Here is a 17,272-nt window from a genome sequence, read left to right as displayed (position 1 = left end):
AATTTCATTATTTTCGTTACTCCTGTTTCATCTCTGATAAATTGGTAGAAAGCAATAGCGCTGTAATTACATTAGACAATAACAGGATATATATAAAAAATATTTAAGGGAAATTTAACAAGTTACTTAAATACAGTCGCGGAATAAAGAGACCACAGCACATTTTTTGTTATAGTCGTTTCTCAATTTATGGGTGTGTGTCCGTGATATTTATATATATATATTTGCAAACTGCAGCCTGGCTCTTCCCTGCTTCTCATTGATGAAGGGCTTCTTCCTTGCTTTATGGGACTTCAGTCCTGCTTCTAGGAGCCTGATACGAACTGTCCTAGCAGTGCACTTCACACCTTCACTTAATGTTTCCCATTCCTTTTGAAGGTCACTTAATGTCATCCTCCGATTTATGAGAAGCTGTCGGATAGGTTAATGGTCATCTCTGCCATTAGAAAGTTGATTTTGTCCTCTACCTTGCTGGTCGTTCCCAGTGTCTCCTGCTTCGCCTTATTCTTGTGTACTGCTGTATTACAAATTTTGAACCTTGAAGCATCATGCTGCTTAGTGTGACCTTCTGCCAGCAGAGACAGATGAAACCAGGATATAAAAATGTAGACTTGTTTAAAAAATATAGAGTGGTCTCAATTTTTACCTGTGCCTTTATATGCTGTACGTAGGTCCTTATGTGTTTACGTTATCATATAGCCCCACTCTCTAGTACGTGTATTGCAGATTAATATTCCATAATCCCTTGTTAATAGTGACTGTTTCCAGTTTTTGCAGTATATATGTACCTGCATGATACATTATGGAGTACAACTGCCAATAATGGCAATCGTGTCGTAATTTTGTAATGAAACGCAGTGTGTCGCTGTTCACCAACCTGGAAAATTGAATACTTGTCCCACCCATCGCTCCTGTCACCGAAGTCGAGGTACATACATAAGGATTTGGTATTGGAAATGCCTGTGGTTTTGTTGTGTACCATTGTCCAAAGCGCAGCATCAGTTAACTGCGTTTCCTTAAATTGAATTTACCTTAAAAGGCAATGAAAAACAAAATCGCGTCCGTTTTTTATCGACCGCTATGGAAGTGGGTTACAATCTTTGTTACTGTACACCTCTGTGTTGGCGATCTGCACTATTCAATTCCCGAGGAAATGAAAAGCGGATCCGTGGTCGGACGAATCGCGCAGGATTTGGGGATGGATACTAAAATTTTGTCCGCGCGGAGACCCAGGTTTGAATTTGAAGAAGGTAAGCAATACTGCGACATTGAAAGGCAGACGGGCAACTTGATTGTAAAAGAGAGGATTGACCGAGAGGAACTGTGTGGACAGAAACATTTGTGCACTATGGATCTGGATCTTTTTATTGAAAATCCGCTGGAATTGCATCGCGTTACACTCGAAATTCAGGATATAAACGATAATTCGCCGGTGTTTCCCAATAATGTAGCTGAACTTGAGATACAAGAATCAGCAGTAAAAGGATCTCGGTTTTCCATAGACGAGGCCCATGATCCAGACACGGGAACCAATTCCGTACAGAGCTACCATCTTTCTGCAAATGAACATTTCAGTCTAGCTCTCCACACAAGCGCAGACGGCGGAAAATACGGAGAATTGGTGCTAGACAATGAATTGGATCGGGAAAAGCAGGACGAGCTCTCGCTAACTCTGACAGCGTATGACGGAGGATCTCCGCAGAGGTCTGGTACGGTCGCCATTCACATTCGTGTACTGGATGCCAATGACAATGTGCCAGTGTTTTCACAACCCGTATATGAGGTAAATCTGCCTGAAAACTCACCTTTGGATACAGTCGTAGTGACAGTAAGTGCTAGTGATGCGGACGAGGGACAAAATGGCGAAGTTACATATGAATTTAGTCATATTTCATCTAAAGCTAAAAGTATATTCGCTATTGATCCTAAAACTGGGGTAATTAGAGTAACGGGGCAAGTAGACTTCGAGGAAAATTCTTTTTTTGAAATGCGTGTAAAAGCCAAGGATGGAGCAGGTCAGGCTACATCTTCTAAAGTTATTATTAATGTCAGTGATGTCAACGACAATAGCCCAGTAATATTAGTCAAAACTCTAAATCCAGCAATCCCTGAGAATTCTCCTATAGGCACTGAAGTCTGTATTTTTCAGATCCAAGATAAAGATTCCGGAGTTAATGGGAAGATTGTATGTTCTATTCAAGGAAACATCCCCTTTAAATTAATTCAATCAGTCAAAAGTCATTTTTCTTTGGTTATTATAAAAGAATTGGACCGTGAGACACAGCCAGAGTACAATGTTACACTAATAGCCACAGACGAGGGCTATCCTCCACTGTCTTCCTCTAAATCAATTAAATTATCTGTAGCAGATGTTAATGACAATCCTCCATTATTTGATAAACAAATGTACATCACCTACATAAGTGAAAATAACAAACTGAGCTCCTCCATTTCTTCAGTTTCTGCAGCAGACCCTGACTGGAGAGAGAACAGCACAGTTTTTTACTCTTTGTTACCCAGTGAGATAAACGGTGTCCCTCTGTCCTCACTCTTGTCTATTAATGGCGATACTGGTGTGATCCATGCTGTGAGATCATTTGATTATGAGCAGTTCAGAAGTTTCAAAGCCCATGTTTTAGCCAGAGATAACGGTTCCCCTCCACTCAGGAGCAACGTGACTGTGATCATCTTCATAACAGATCAGAATGACAACTCTCCACAGATACTATACCCTGATCCATCAGGAAACTCTGTCATGACCGAACTGGTTCCTAAAGCTGCCATCGCGGGTTCTCTGGTTTCCAAGGTGATCGCTGTGGATGCTGACTCTGGACAGAATGCCTGGCTCTCCTATCAGATTGTGAAGGCAGCTGATCCTGGACTTTTTACTATTGGTCTCCACAGTGGGGAGATCCAGGTACAGCGGGACATTGCTGAATCGGACAGTATGAAACAGAACCTTGTTGTTTTAGTAAAAGATAATGGACAGCCCTCTCTTTCAACTACATGTACTGTATATTTACTTATTTCTGACAACTTGGCTGAAATTCCAGAGCTAAAGGACATGTCATATGAGGAAAGTAATTCCAAATTAACATCATACCTAGTTATCGCTTTGGTTTCTATTTCATCTTTCTTCATCACTTTCATTATTCTCATCCTGGCCTTGAAGTTATGTCAAAGGAGGAAACCTAGACTCTTGTTTGACGGCGCAGTCGCCATCCCCAGCGCATATTTGCCTCCCAACTATGCAGAAGTGGATGGAGCAGGAACTCTGCGCAGTTCCTACAATTACGATACGTACTTAACGACAGGCTCGCGCACCAGCGACTTTAAATTTATCAGTTCTTACGATGGAAACATACAGCCTCCTGACCAGACCCTGAAGAAAGTTTATGGTGATAAATGTGAAGCAAGATCTGACAGTGAAATGGATAATCATTCTGAGGTAAGCTGTGCTTTAAAAACATATTCTGTTCTTCCTTTATTGAAATCCATCTTTTTCTTTGGAAACTGATGTAATAAGATGCAACAATATCATGAATAATATAATGATAAATAATAATGTAATACAAATTATTAATAAGAACAAGGAAATATGCAATCAACCAAATGTACTCAATTATTCCAAGATATTTTGTGTCAATGTATCTTTTCTATTATACTTTCAATATTTTCTTTATCTGATGGAGTTTTTCTTATGAATTATACACTATACATTTTTATTATCAAAATATTGACATTATTATATGTTTCTTGTAACATTTACTCATTTTGTTAATTATTATGGACTCTCATTTATGCATTAACACTGTTTACCAAACCAAAAGTTTCTTTTTTTCTATTGTCGTTGTTTCTAAGCAATGTTCTTATTTATAAATTTTGAGCATAAAATGAGTGTTTAGAAGTATTTTGAAAATTATAGTAAAGAATTCCAATTTATATTTAAAATGCCCAATCAGGCTATTTTTGGCATTATTGCAAATCCATAAAATATATCCACGTTCATTATAGGTTTTGGGACACAAATCTCAGCAACATGTAATGATGCAACTAAATATACTAAAAAAAAAAAAAACCTGTGTCAATCTTTCAAAATATATATCCCTAAAGTCTTCAGAAATCCACACCATAAAACCAATGTATTTTTAAGGATGATAAGTGCCTTTCATTTGAATTAACTTCACAAAAGTTGTGTGTTAATGCCAGAGATGCAGTGAATGAAAATAACAGAGTTTTTGGGGCTTTAACCATGCATATGTTGCTTAATTCCCTTTTGACTTATAGTTAATTATATTAGATTGTATTAGATTGTATTGGTGATTGGTGATTGGGTGATTAAACGGTACTCTCTAGTGGATGTATGGAGTTAGTTGTGCTTTTTATCTCCATTTACATAATTCCTTCAGTATTGCATATAAATCTTCATTGTTTGTAGATTTATTCATTTTGAGCTGGTGTCTGATTAGGTTATTTTACATGCTCGGTAAATAAATGTAACAGAACATTATCCATGAGTTAACTTCAACGCTCTACGGCAGTATTCACGTTGTAATTTTATATACAATCAGAATAAGAATCAGGTTGATCTGTCCAAGTATGTTCATACATAAAGGGAATTTCTCCAGTTTTAGACGCTTCTTAAAAAATACCAGTAAGCACCGTCATATATCTGGCGTTGTAGCTTTAATATAAGTGCCCGACATTTTTCGAATTTAGTAACAGGCCATCATCACATACTGTAGTTGTGTACTGATGTTTACGTCAATATTTATCTTCGGTAGTAATAGTGCATTTTGTGAAAAATGCTCATGGTGTCGCTATTCACTACAGGGTACAATAAATCCTGTCTCCCCTCCCACAGAAATGATACACGTATTCAATGGAATATTTGCTGCACGGGGAGAATAGTATCTATATCAAGTCGTTATACGCGACAAGCTGATTTTTCACCGGGACTCACTGGCAAATCTCGGTGATACAAGGGCGTGTTTCGTTAGAAAAGATTCGAACCATCTGGCTGAGAATGAAGATTGGGTACAGCTCGTTTGTCACATTAGGACAACTGACTGGCTTTGTTCTTCTGTTTGTTCTTCCTACTGCAAATGGAGATATCAGCTACTCAATTCCGGAAGAGATGAAAATCGGAGCTGTCATTGGAAATATACCCAAAGATCTTGGAACTGATGTTAATATACTGCTAGCACGCAAGGCCCGTGTGAATTCTGTAGGCAGTCGACGCCATTTCTGTGACATTAATCGAAATACTGGCGATCTGATTGTGGGTGAACGGATTGATAGGGAAGCCCTCTGCGGAAAGAAGACTTCGTGCGCTTTAAAATGTGAGCTTGTTCTGGAGAATCCATTGGAATTGCATGCAATCTCTCTTGAACTTAGGGACATTAACGACAACTCGCCACAATTTAAGAAGGAAATCGTAAATTTAGAAATAAGAGAATCTGCATACAAAGGCGCTCGCTTTCTCCTAGATGAGGCCCACGATGCGGACATAGGACAGAACGCAGTTCAAAGGTATATCCTCCAACATAATGACCATTTTGTTTTGGCCGTAAGTACTAGCGCAGCTGGAGTTAAATATAGTGAGTTGGTGTTAGAGAAAGAGTTGGATCGTGAAGAACAGCAGGAGTTAACGTTGGTACTTACCGCCATTGACGGTGGTACTCCACAGAGATCTGGTACTATAGCCATACAAGTAACTGTACTGGATGCTAACGATAATATCCCTGTGTTTAGCCAGCCGATATATAAAGTCAGTCTGCCTGAAAATTCACCCGTCGGTACCTTGGTGATTACCGTTAGCGCAACCGATGCAGACGAAGGGGCAAATGGTGAAGTGACATATGAATTTGGCAGCGTTACGGACGAAAATGTTAAACTGTTTTCCCTGGCGTATGATACTGGGGAAATTAAAGTTCAAGGAGCAATTGATTTCGAAGAAGAATCTACTTACGAAATACGTATCAAAGCAAGAGACGGCGCTGGTTCAGCCTCTTATTCGACTGTTATGATAGAAATCATCGACATTAATGACAATGCTCCTGAAATATTTGTTCAATCACTAAATAACCCCATTCCCGAGAATGTCTTACCTGGCACAGAGGTAGGCATAATTAATATCCAGGATGAAGATTCGCAGGGTAATGGTCGGGTCCAATGTTCAATTCGGCAAACTGTTCCTTTCAAATTAGTGCCGTCTATTAAAAATTATTATTCGATTATAACCACAGAACAGTTAGATCGTGAGCTAGTTTCAGATTACAATATCACAGTTACTGCAGCGGACGAAGGGACTCCCCCTTTGTCTTCTTCTAAAACGATTAAATTATCTGTAGCAGATGTCAATGACAATCCTCCTCTATTTGAGGAGCAAACTTATACTGCCTATGTGAGTGAAAATAACAAACCAGACTCATCTATTTGTTCTGTTAAGGCCAGAGACCCAGATTGGAAACAGAATGGCACAGTTTTCTATTCTCTGTTGCCCGGTGAGGTTAGGGGTATCTCAGTGTCCTCACTTTTATCCATTAATGGCGAGACAGGAGTGATCCATGCTCTTAAATCATTTGATTATGAGAAGGTTAGAAACTTCAAAGCTTACGTCGTAGTCAGAGATAACGGTTCCCCCCCATTAAGTAGCAACGTGACAGTGACCGTCTTTATATCAGATCAGAATGATAACTCTCCACAGATACTATACCCGGCTCCATCAGGGAGCTCCTCCATAACTGAAATTGTCCCCAAAAGTACTCATTCAGGCTCTGTAGTTTCCAAGGTGATCGCTCTGGATGCTGACTCTGGACAGAATGCGTGGCTCTCCTACCAAATTGTGAAGGCAACTGATCCTGGACTTTTTACTGTTGGTCACCATAGCGGAGAGATCAGGGCGCAGCGGGACGTTGCTGAATCGGATAGTGTGAAACAGAACCTCGTTGTTTTAGTAAAAGACAATGGACAGCCCTCACTTTCAACTACATGTACTGTACATTTACTTATTTCTGACAACCTAGCTGACATTCCAGAGCTAAAGGATGTTTCTTACGAGGACAGCAATTCCAAATTAACTTCGTATTTGATCATTGCACTTGTATCCGTTTCTACTTTTTTCGTCTCTTTTATTATTCTCACAATGGCCTTAAAGTTTTGCTACATGAGGAAGCCTAGACTGATGTTTGACGGCGCAGTTGCCATTCCCAGTGCATATTTGCCACCGAATTATGCAGAAGTGGATGGAGCAGGAACTCTGCGCAGTTCTTACAATTATGACACGTACTTAACAGCGGGCTCGCGAACCAGCGACTTCAAATTTGTCAGGTCTTATAATGAAAATATGCTATCTGCGGACCAAAAGCTGAAATGTGAAATAGAAAACGATGAAGATAACATTCCTTCTCCCAATGGAACACGTGATTTCGGAGAGGTAGGTTATGTGCCTCTTTTATGCCAAATAAGTGTTAGCAACGTACTGATCCCATGTTCGTTTATCATTAATCAGTTATAATGGTTCATGTATTTCATGCATCTACTATATTTGTTCATGATTTGTCCTTGAGTAGTAACTGAGTTACTGAGTTACTTGTGTCCCCTCACGTAAACCGTTTTTAAAATTGCTTTGCTGTTATGATTACATATTTCAGTTTATTCCTATATTTTTTCAGATTAAAATTGTTTCTGCCAGTTTTTAACATATTGCATATTTCCTTAGTAAAGATACTCTCTAAATTCAACAGACTGTATTAACTCTAGATAGGAGTAAGTAACCTTCTGTAGTTTATTTGCAGCATTTGGGTTTATATTTGGAATTATCTACTTAAGAACATAAGAAATTTACAAACGAGAGCAGGCCATTCCGCCCATCAAGCTCGTTTGGGGAGAACTCAACTAATAGTTCAAAGTTGTTAAAATCTTATCTAGCTTTGATTTAAAGGAACCCAGGTTTTTACCTTGCACTACACTAACAGGGAGACTATTCCATACTCTAACTACACACTGTGTAAAGAAGTGCTTTCTCAAATCTATTTTAAAATGTTCTCCTACTAATTTCCACTTATGGCTACGAGTTCTTGTAATTAAACTGATATTGAAGTAGCCATTTGGCTGAACAGCATCCAGACCTGTTAGAATCTTATATACCTGGATCATGTCCCCCCTTAGGCTCCTTTACACTTGGTATAGTCTCCTTACCATCTGTTAATGATAATTAAAGATAAAACACTGCAAGGGTTCATAGTAGCACAGCTGGTGTCTTTATTCCATATAAGTGCACAGACTGTTTTTCAAAAATACTGCTGATAATTGTTATTTGTTATTTTGGTTAACCACTGGATATGTCTGCACCTATAATTTTGTATTGCATTTAAACACTGAAGCATAGCAGCACTGCTATCTCACGTCTCCAGGGTTGGAAGTTTGAGTTTTGCTACTGCTGTATGTTTATGAAGTTTTATGACGTCCCCCCTGTGTTATGTGAGTTTCTATCAAGAGCTCTGATTTTGTCCTACAGTACAAAGACAGCAGGATCAGTGTCCTTGAATTGCCCATTCTTTGGAAATACACTGGTATCCCATCTATGGTGCTCCAGTGCCTCCCTAGCTGATGGTGATGGATGGATGGATGGATGGATGGATTGTTGTTTAATATTATTGTTTTTTTTTCAATTAGAGAAAATGTTTCTGTTCTTTTATTGAATGGCAGCTTACTATATCATCCTGATTTATTTAGAGTGGAGCATATTTTATTGTGTTAAAGTATGTACGCAATATTTAATTTCTGTAACCACTGTTGCCTTGGGATGCTTGAGTTAAGCCTTTATTGGGTTATTGGTAATGATGAAGCCAATTTTGCAGATGGCTTTTGTTCTGATGATGCACTGGGCTGTGAGTTTGGTGGTGGGAAAGGCTGCTGCTGTGTTATGTTAAGTAGCAATACTGTAGCTGACATTGTTTTGTTGTAGATGCAATGATTTAAGTCAGGGGTCACCAACATGGATTAAGGTTGAAATCCACAGCAAGTGAACCCCTAAGAACAACAGCTGGGAATTCTAGGAATTTATAAGGTAAATAGTCGTTTGATAAAATGCTGATAAATATTTACCGAGATTTTTGGACTTTTGGCTTGTGAGTTTTTTTATTCAGAACTATACTCTTCATTTTAACCTGATGTAAAACTGCAGGGATGCGCTTTAAGTCAAGGTTCCATCCAGGTTCCATTAACAACAAAAACATTAGTGGCACTTTTTATGCTCTGAGTGTCGCTATTGACCAAGAATGTGCTGCACGTTGATCTCCACCCACCAAAGCCATATTTGTGCCGGATAGCTTGCTATTGTATGCATCAGCCACAAGAAAAACACTGTTCTAAGCCAGCCAGAGAAATAAGTTAATTCTGTGCACAGTCGGCTATATTTTAAATTACATAATTACTACGTTCAGAAAATGGAATTGAATGTATTTCGGGGTGTTTTCCGAATGTGCCTTTTGTTTTTCATTGTGTTCCTACGTCCAGCCGCTGGCGACGTGAGCTATTCTGTAATGGAGGAAATGAAAGGTGGATCCGTGATTGGAAATATCGCAAAGGATCTGAGATTGGATGTGAAACGACTGTCATCCCGTCAGGCCCGTGTGGATACCGAAGGTGGACGCCGACGTTATTGTGATATTAATCTGAATACTGGGGATTTGATTGTGATGGAGCGGATTGACAGGGAATCGCTCTGCGGGAAGAAGACTACTTGCGTGTTAAACCATGAGCTTGTTCTGGAGAATCCTCTGGAACTGCATCGTATTTTTCTACACATTGAGGACATTAATGACAACTCTCCACAATTCGGAAGCGACGTTATTAAACTAGAAATAGGAGAGTCAGCGGTTAAAGGCGCTCGTTTCCCTTTAGACGAGGCCCATGATGCAGATATCGGACAGAACGCGGTTCAATCATATACATTACAAAGAAATAATCATTTCATTCTGGATGTAAATTCCAACACAGTTGGCGGGAAATACGGTGAGTTAGTGTTAGAAAATGAATTAGACCGTGAAAAACAGCAGGAAGTAACATTACTACTGACAGCCGCTGATGGTGGGTTTCCACAGCGATCTGGAACTGTACTTATACACGTCACTGTGTTAGATGCTAATGATAATATTCCCGTGTTTAGCCAGGCTGTCTATAAGGTTAGTCTACCTGAAAATTCTCCTTTAGGAACTGTAGCGGTAACAGTTAGCGCTACTGACGCCGACGAGGGAGCTAATGGTGAAGTTTCTTATGACATGGGGCGTGTTTCAGATGAAGTGTTAAGACTTTTTGATCTTGATGCGAAGACTGGGCAAATAAAACTAAAAGGACAAATTGATTTCGAAGAACAGACGAGTTATGAAATGCGAATTCAAGCGAAAGATGGGTCGGGACTGGCTTCCTATTCAACTGTTCTAGTTGAAATTACAGATGTTAATGATAATGCCCCCATAATATTGGTTAAATCGCTTAAAATCACTCTAACTGAGAATGTGTTACCTGGCACGGAGGTCGGCATAGTTAATGTACAGGATAAAGATTCCGGTGTAAATAGACAAGTCCATTGTTCAATTCAGGAAAATGTCCCTTTTGAGTTAATACCATCTATTAAGAATTATTATGCCTTGGTGACTAGTGGTGAGGTAGATCGTGAGCTAGTGTCGGAATATAATATTAGTATCTTCGCAACTGACGAGGGTTCTCCGCCCCTGTCTTCTTCTCAAACTATACAGTTATCTGTGTCTGACGTAAATGATAATGCTCCCCTTTTCGATGATCAAATGTACCTCGCCTACCTCAGTGAAAATAACCAGCCCGGTTCATCTGTTTGCTCAGTTAGAGCGAGAGACCCAGATTGGAAACAGAACGGCACAGTTACCTACTCTCTTTTGCCCAGTGAGGTCAAGGGTTTTCCGGTGTCGTCGCTGTTGTCAATAAACGGAGATACGGGGGTGATTCATACTGCAAAATCGTTTGATTATGAGCAGTTCAGAAGTTTCAAAGTCCATGTTGTTGCCAGAGACAATGGCTCCCCTCCGCTCAGCAGCAACGTAACCGTGAGCGTCTTCGTCACAGATCAGAATGATAATTCTCCGCAAATACTATACCCTGATCCATCAGGAAGCTCATTCATGACTGAGATGGTCCCGAAAGCGGCTCATTCGGGTTCTCTAATTTCCAAGGTGATCGCTGTGGATGCTGACTCTGGTCAGAATGCGTGGCTCTCCTATCAAATTGTGAAGGCAACTGATCCTGGAATTTTTAATATTGGTCTCTACAGCGGGGAGATCAGAACACAGCGAGACATGACTGAGTCAGATGGCGTAAAGCAGAACCTTGTTATTTTAGTAAAAGATAATGGCCAACCTTCTCTTTCAACCACGTGTACCATATATTTACTCATATCAGACAACTTAGCTGAGCTTCCAGAGCTCAAAGACATGTCTTATGAGGAGAGTAATTCCAAATTAACCTCTTATTTGATCGTTGCATTGGTATCCATTTCAACTTTTTTCGTCATTTTTATTATTTTCATCGTTGCTCTGAACTTTTGCTGTAGAAAAAAACCCAGACTGTTGTTTGACAGCGCAGTCGCCATTCCGAGCGCATATTTCCCTCCCAACTACGCTGAAGTGGATGGAGCAGGAACTCTGCGCAGTTCTTACAATTATGACACATACTTAACAACGGGCTCGCGCACCAGTGACTTCAAGTTTGTTGGGTCTTACAACGACAATTCGTTACACAAATGCCAGACTCTGAAAAACGAAATAAAGGAAACGACTGAAGAAATCACTGAGAGCGAAATTATAATGCAGTCCGGGATGGATGATCTGCCCGTGGTAAGTTAAAAGATGATTTTGCCCTTACAGTATACCTCTCAGGTTATTTATTATAAGTTCCTGAAAATAGTTTTATGCCTTATATAAATATCACACGTAGCCCAAGTGTTGGAACGTGGACTGTTACTGCATCTTAGTTTCAGAACCACAATTTAGAACAGCGACACTTTTAATCATGAACTTATTTTATTCCATATGAACTGCGTATTTTTAACATTATATGTAGTCTGAAAATCGTTGCGAAATTTCTTGTTGTGATCTGATCCTGAATTTTTTACTACTGGGCTCTCCAGCGGGGAAATCAAGCAACCTTGTTGATTTAGAGAATGATATCGGACAGCTCTCTCTTACTAATACCTGCACCTTAAATTTGGTTATTTTTGACAACACCGAGCTCCCAGAATTAAATGATGTAGCTTACGATGGCAACGATTCCAAACTAACTTTAGTATTTAATTATCGCACTTGTTTCCGTTTCTACTTTCTTCGTTAGTTTCCTGATTCTTATTGTTTCCTTGAAGATATCCCACCGGAGATAGCCTATACGCTGTATCTTGGCGCGATCACTAATCCCAGCGCATATTTCCCTACCAATTATGTAGAAGTGGATGGGGCAGGAACTCCGCGTAGTTCTTACAATAATTACATGTACTTTACGGGCTCACATGCTAGTGAATTCACGTTTGTCACCTATCACAATGACAGTACACTAACTGCTAACAGAAATTGGAAGAATACTTGTGATATTTTAGAAAGTGAAACACCTCATGACATAAACCATCAGTTTGAGGTAAAATAAACAATTTGCTTTAATATCCATAAATGCATTTCATGAGAACAAGGTCATTGGTTCAGGAATTGATATCACAACAGTTAAATTTAAGTATTAAGCATTATGTATGCCCCATCCGTGTATACACCTATCCATATATTCATCTATTCATCCAGAAATTTTCCACAGTAGTGAGACGCATTTATATTCATTATTTCGTTTCTTTTTAATTTGTCATACCTTGGTAATTTCGGTTTCATGCAGTATTTTACTTTCGCTAATGATTTCTGTGGTATTGAACTTGTGAATATTTCTTGTACACTAAGCGTAATCCTGCATGATAAATAATATATTATTCTTATTAAAATGTAAATTTGGCAGATTCTGTCCATCCATTTTCTATACCCGCTACCGATTTGGTTTTAGATAACACACAAATAGTATGTTTTCAAGTTGAGTACTTTGAAAACCGAATATTGGACGGAAAATATTTCTTGTGTATATGTGGTATATTTTGCAGGAATGAATGAGCAAGTAAAACGTTTGGTTATATTATTTTATCGAATCCTATTGTTGAGTTTAACTACAAAACATTGACGTGATTTAAAATGTTTACGTGCCTTATTACTAATGCAGTTTTTAAAAATAACTCATGGTGTCGCTGTTAACTAACATAGCAAGATGAGTACATCCTCACCTCGCATATATGTGATGTAGCCTATTCACAATAGGCTCTTCCCAGACCAAGAAGCTGGCATCATATCGATTTAGTGATCCATTTTCTTTTTTTGCCAGACACAAGATCAACTCTGGAAAAAACGTATACATTTATTGAGTTGAATTTGAAATAACTCTTCTGAAATGAAAACTACTTGGGCGTTCTTCTTATCGACTCTGCCTTTGTGTGGTCCTGCTTTTCTCTTCCTCGCCATTTCTGCGGCTTATGGAGATATGACCTATTCCGTTCTGGAGGAGATGAAACGCGGATCGCCGATGGGAAATATAGCAAAGGATCTTGGAATCAATGTTGAAAGATTGTCGCTGCGCAAAGTCCGTCTTGAAAGCGAAAGTGGCCGCCGCCGTTATTGCGATATTGATGTGAATACTGGAGATTTGATCGTGGCGGAGAGGATTGACAGAGAAGCCCTGTGCGGGAAGAAGGTTTTGTGTTCATTAAAATATGAACTTGTTCTGGAAAATCCTTTGGAATTACATCGTATTAGTCTTCAAGTTCAGGATATTAACGACAACTCGCCTCAATTTAAAAATGAGATCATTAGTCTTGAAATACCAGAATCTGCACCTAAGGGATCTTCTTTCCATTTAGATGCGGCTCACGATGCGGATATAGGACAGAACGCGGTTCAGACTTACACACTACAAACGAATGATCATTTTATTTTGACAGTTCAAACAAATAGACTTGGTGCGAAGTACGGTGAATTGGTCTTAGAGAAAGAGCTGGATCGCGAACAACAGCAAGAGGTAACCTTAACCCTTATTGCCACTGACGGTGGGAATCCTCAGAGATCTGGTACTGTCGAAATACGCGTCACTGTGTTAGATGTTAATGACAATGTTCCCGTATTTAGCCAGCCAGTTTATAAAACTAGTTTGCCTGAAAATTCTCCCTTAGGTACTGTAGTGCTTACCGTTAGCGCTTCAGACGCAGACCTCTCAGCCAACGGCGATGTATCATATGAATTTGAGCGGGTTTCAGACGACGATTCACAGCTGTTTTCCATTGATGGTAAAACAGGTGAAATTAAGGTACTGGGCGCAATTGACTTCGAAGAGGAATCCGTGTACGAAATACCTATTCAAGCAAAAGATGGGTCTGGGTCGGCGTCTTATTCAACGGTTGTAATACAAATTATTGACGTAAATGACAATGCACCGGAGGTATTTGTTAAATCTTTAATCAACCCCATACTCGAGAGCACGTTGCCTGGTACAGAGGTAGGCATTATCAACGTGCAAGATAAAGACTCCGAGCAAAATGGACACGTTCGCTGTTCCATTCCGCAAAATGTACCTTTCAAGCTAGTGTCATCTATAAAGAACTATTATTCACTGGTAACAACAGGAGCGCTGGATCGGGAGTTAGTGTCGGATTACAACTTCACAATAATTGCGACCGACGAGGGATCCCAGCCTTTGTCTTCCTCTAAGTCGGTAGCGTTATCGATATCTGACGTGAATGACAATTCACCTGTATTTCATCAGGAATCCTATAATGCTTACATCAATGAAAATAACAAAGCGGGCTCCTCCATTTGCTCTGTCGTTGCGAGAGACCCAGATTGGAAACAGAATGGTACGGTTTTCTATTCCCTGCTGCCCAGTGAGGTCAGTGGTGTTCCAGTGTCTTCACTTCTGTCTATTAACGGAGATACAGGTGTTATCCATGCTGTCAGATCATTTGATTATGAGCACTTCAGAAGCTTTAAAGCTCACGTTATAGCCAGAGATAACGGTTCCCCTCCTCTCAGCAGCAACGTGACTGTGAGCGTCTTTATAACAGACCAGAACGATAACTCTCCACAGATACTCTATCCCGCACTATCGGGAAGTTCCCTCATGACTGAAATAATTCCTAAAAGTAGTCACGCAGGCTCTCTGGTTTCCAAGGTGATCGCTGTTGATGCTGACTCTGGGCAGAATGCGTGGCTCTCCTATCAGATTGTTAAATCTACAGACCCCGAACTTTTTGCTATTGGTCTGCACAGCGGGGAAATCAAGCTGAGAAGAGATGTTTTTGTTACAGATAGCATAAAACAAAACCTCATTGTTTTAGTGAAAGATAACGGACAGCCCACTCTTTCTACTACCTGCACCATGTATTTGCTTATTTCTGACAATTTAGCTGAGATTCCGGAACTGAAGGATATGTCTTATGAGGAAAGCAATTCCAAATTCACTTTATACTTGATCATCGCACTGGCATCCATTTCAACTTTTTTCGTCGCTTTCATGATTATCATCGTGGCCTTCAAGTTTTGCAGCAGAAGGAAGACAAGGCTGATGTTTGACAGCGCAGTCGCCATTCCCAGCGCGTACTTCCCTCCCAACTATGCAGAAGTGGACGGAGCAGGAACTCTGCGCAGTTCTTACAATTATGACACGTACTTAACAACGGGCTCGCGAACCAGTGACTTCAAATTCGTAACCTCGTACAATGGCAACACTCTTCCTACAAATGAGAAACTTAGGAAGAGCCCTGAGGAAATCACAGTGGATGGTACACTTAACGAAGCTGACAAGGTAAGTTATAAAAAGCTGTACATTTAAATTTGGCATTAAAATTTCTTTATCCTAATGTCTCCCTCCGATGTATAAATGGACTACATTCATAGTTCTACATTATTCAGAGTTATGTATGTTTACATACTGTACTGTGATTTATTTATTTATTTTTAAATAACTGATGGTAATGTAACGAGAAGTTTCTTTACAGAAATAGCATTTGATTTTTGTGTGGCACTGGAAGCAAATGCAGGTAAATGGTGTAGCATGGACAGAATGCAGGAACAGGTGGATCCTGACATAGGTCTACTGTGGATGAATACAATGCATTACATCCTCCTCTTACTAATAATTAGCAAAACTGCTTTATCCAGTCATTTCTAACCCATTCAAAATGTGTCCCTGTGTCTTCAAAGAGTCAAGTAGCTTATTAAAAAGATCTATCATTGACAACTGATAGTTTAACTGAATATGTTCAAATGTGTTTTTATTAAGGGGGGATAGCATCACACGTTTTAAATAGACAACAGCAGTGGGCAGCTTGGGGATGTAGCAGGTAGTGCTGTTGCAGCACATCTCCAAGAGTGGAGGTTCAAATCCCATTTCTTTAAATGCTGCCCCAGATCACACATACAAATCCTTGAACTTAGCATTAACTTTTGCGGATGCTTGAATAGCTTGAGTCATTCCGTCGCATTATGTTAAATATCTGCAGTAGTGAAAGACTTATTTACCAAAAAAACCAAAACTAAATTTGGTATCTATGGAATATGTTACAATTGAAGATAAGGTAAGCAAAGAGAAATTAAAAAATACAACATATCATTTAAGATAAATAAAACCCTCCAGTGGCTATAATTATTAATCCAAATAATTCAATGATTTTATGTTTAATTTGTTATGTTAAAAATAATTGTCAGGTTACTACAATTGTCCTTAAGATAAAACATTCCTGAAAATTATTGCATTCTTAAAACCATGTTCAAAATTTAAAATTGATTGCACATAGATGGAGTTTCTTAATTGCATTAACCAAGTTGTCTGTGCATGTTTTCTGATTGTAGACAATGCAGATTATTAATGCAAAACTGTATTAATGCAAAACTCCCCAGCTCTGATTAATGCAATATTTTGAAAAAAAATCTGCAGGGTTCTATTTATAAAGAAATAAAGAACACAACTTTCTCTCGTGCCGCAGTCAAGCAGCCACTGCATAGAAGGAATAATCAGATCTCACCCGTCAATGTCAACCAATCCAGCCTTTCCCATGGATGGCACCTAGTTACACGATACTTAAGAAACCACTCCTTAAGCACCCACTTAAGGGATAGTTCAGAGAACAGACCTAGAACAGTGCACGACCTCAGTAAGGTATACTCTT

General features: G+C 39.4%; 1 protein-coding gene across 9 annotated transcripts in view; it reads left to right on the top strand.

Annotated features, from left to right (window-relative positions):
- The window catches only part of LOC111859848 (protocadherin gamma-C5-like), a 219,694-nt gene that overhangs the window by 3,061 nt on the left and 199,361 nt on the right, over window positions 1-17,272 (top strand). For 2 of the 9 annotated variants that reach the window (XM_023842927.2, XM_023842905.2), the window contains exon 1: window positions 9,361-11,873. The exons of 2 other annotated variants lie outside the window; for them this stretch is intronic. In XM_023842927.2, the coding sequence (XP_023698695.2) occupies window positions 9,453-11,873 (2,421 nt within the window). In that variant the 5' untranslated portion in view covers window positions 9,361-9,452. Of the gene's footprint in view, window positions 1-900; window positions 3,449-5,004; window positions 7,439-9,360; window positions 11,874-13,343; window positions 15,910-17,272 lie in introns of those variants that run through there. 5 more of the 9 variants (XM_023842908.2, XM_023842929.2, XM_023842907.2 and 2 more) reach the window with 5 other exon arrangements.

Source organism: Paramormyrops kingsleyae, chromosome 10 (genome assembly GCF_048594095.1).
Source record: "Paramormyrops kingsleyae isolate MSU_618 chromosome 10, PKINGS_0.4, whole genome shotgun sequence".
Lineage (NCBI taxonomy): Eukaryota > Metazoa > Chordata > Actinopteri > Osteoglossiformes > Mormyridae > Paramormyrops > Paramormyrops kingsleyae.
The sequence above is the reverse complement of the archived record's forward strand: the minus strand, read 5'-3'. Positions and strand labels throughout refer to the sequence as shown.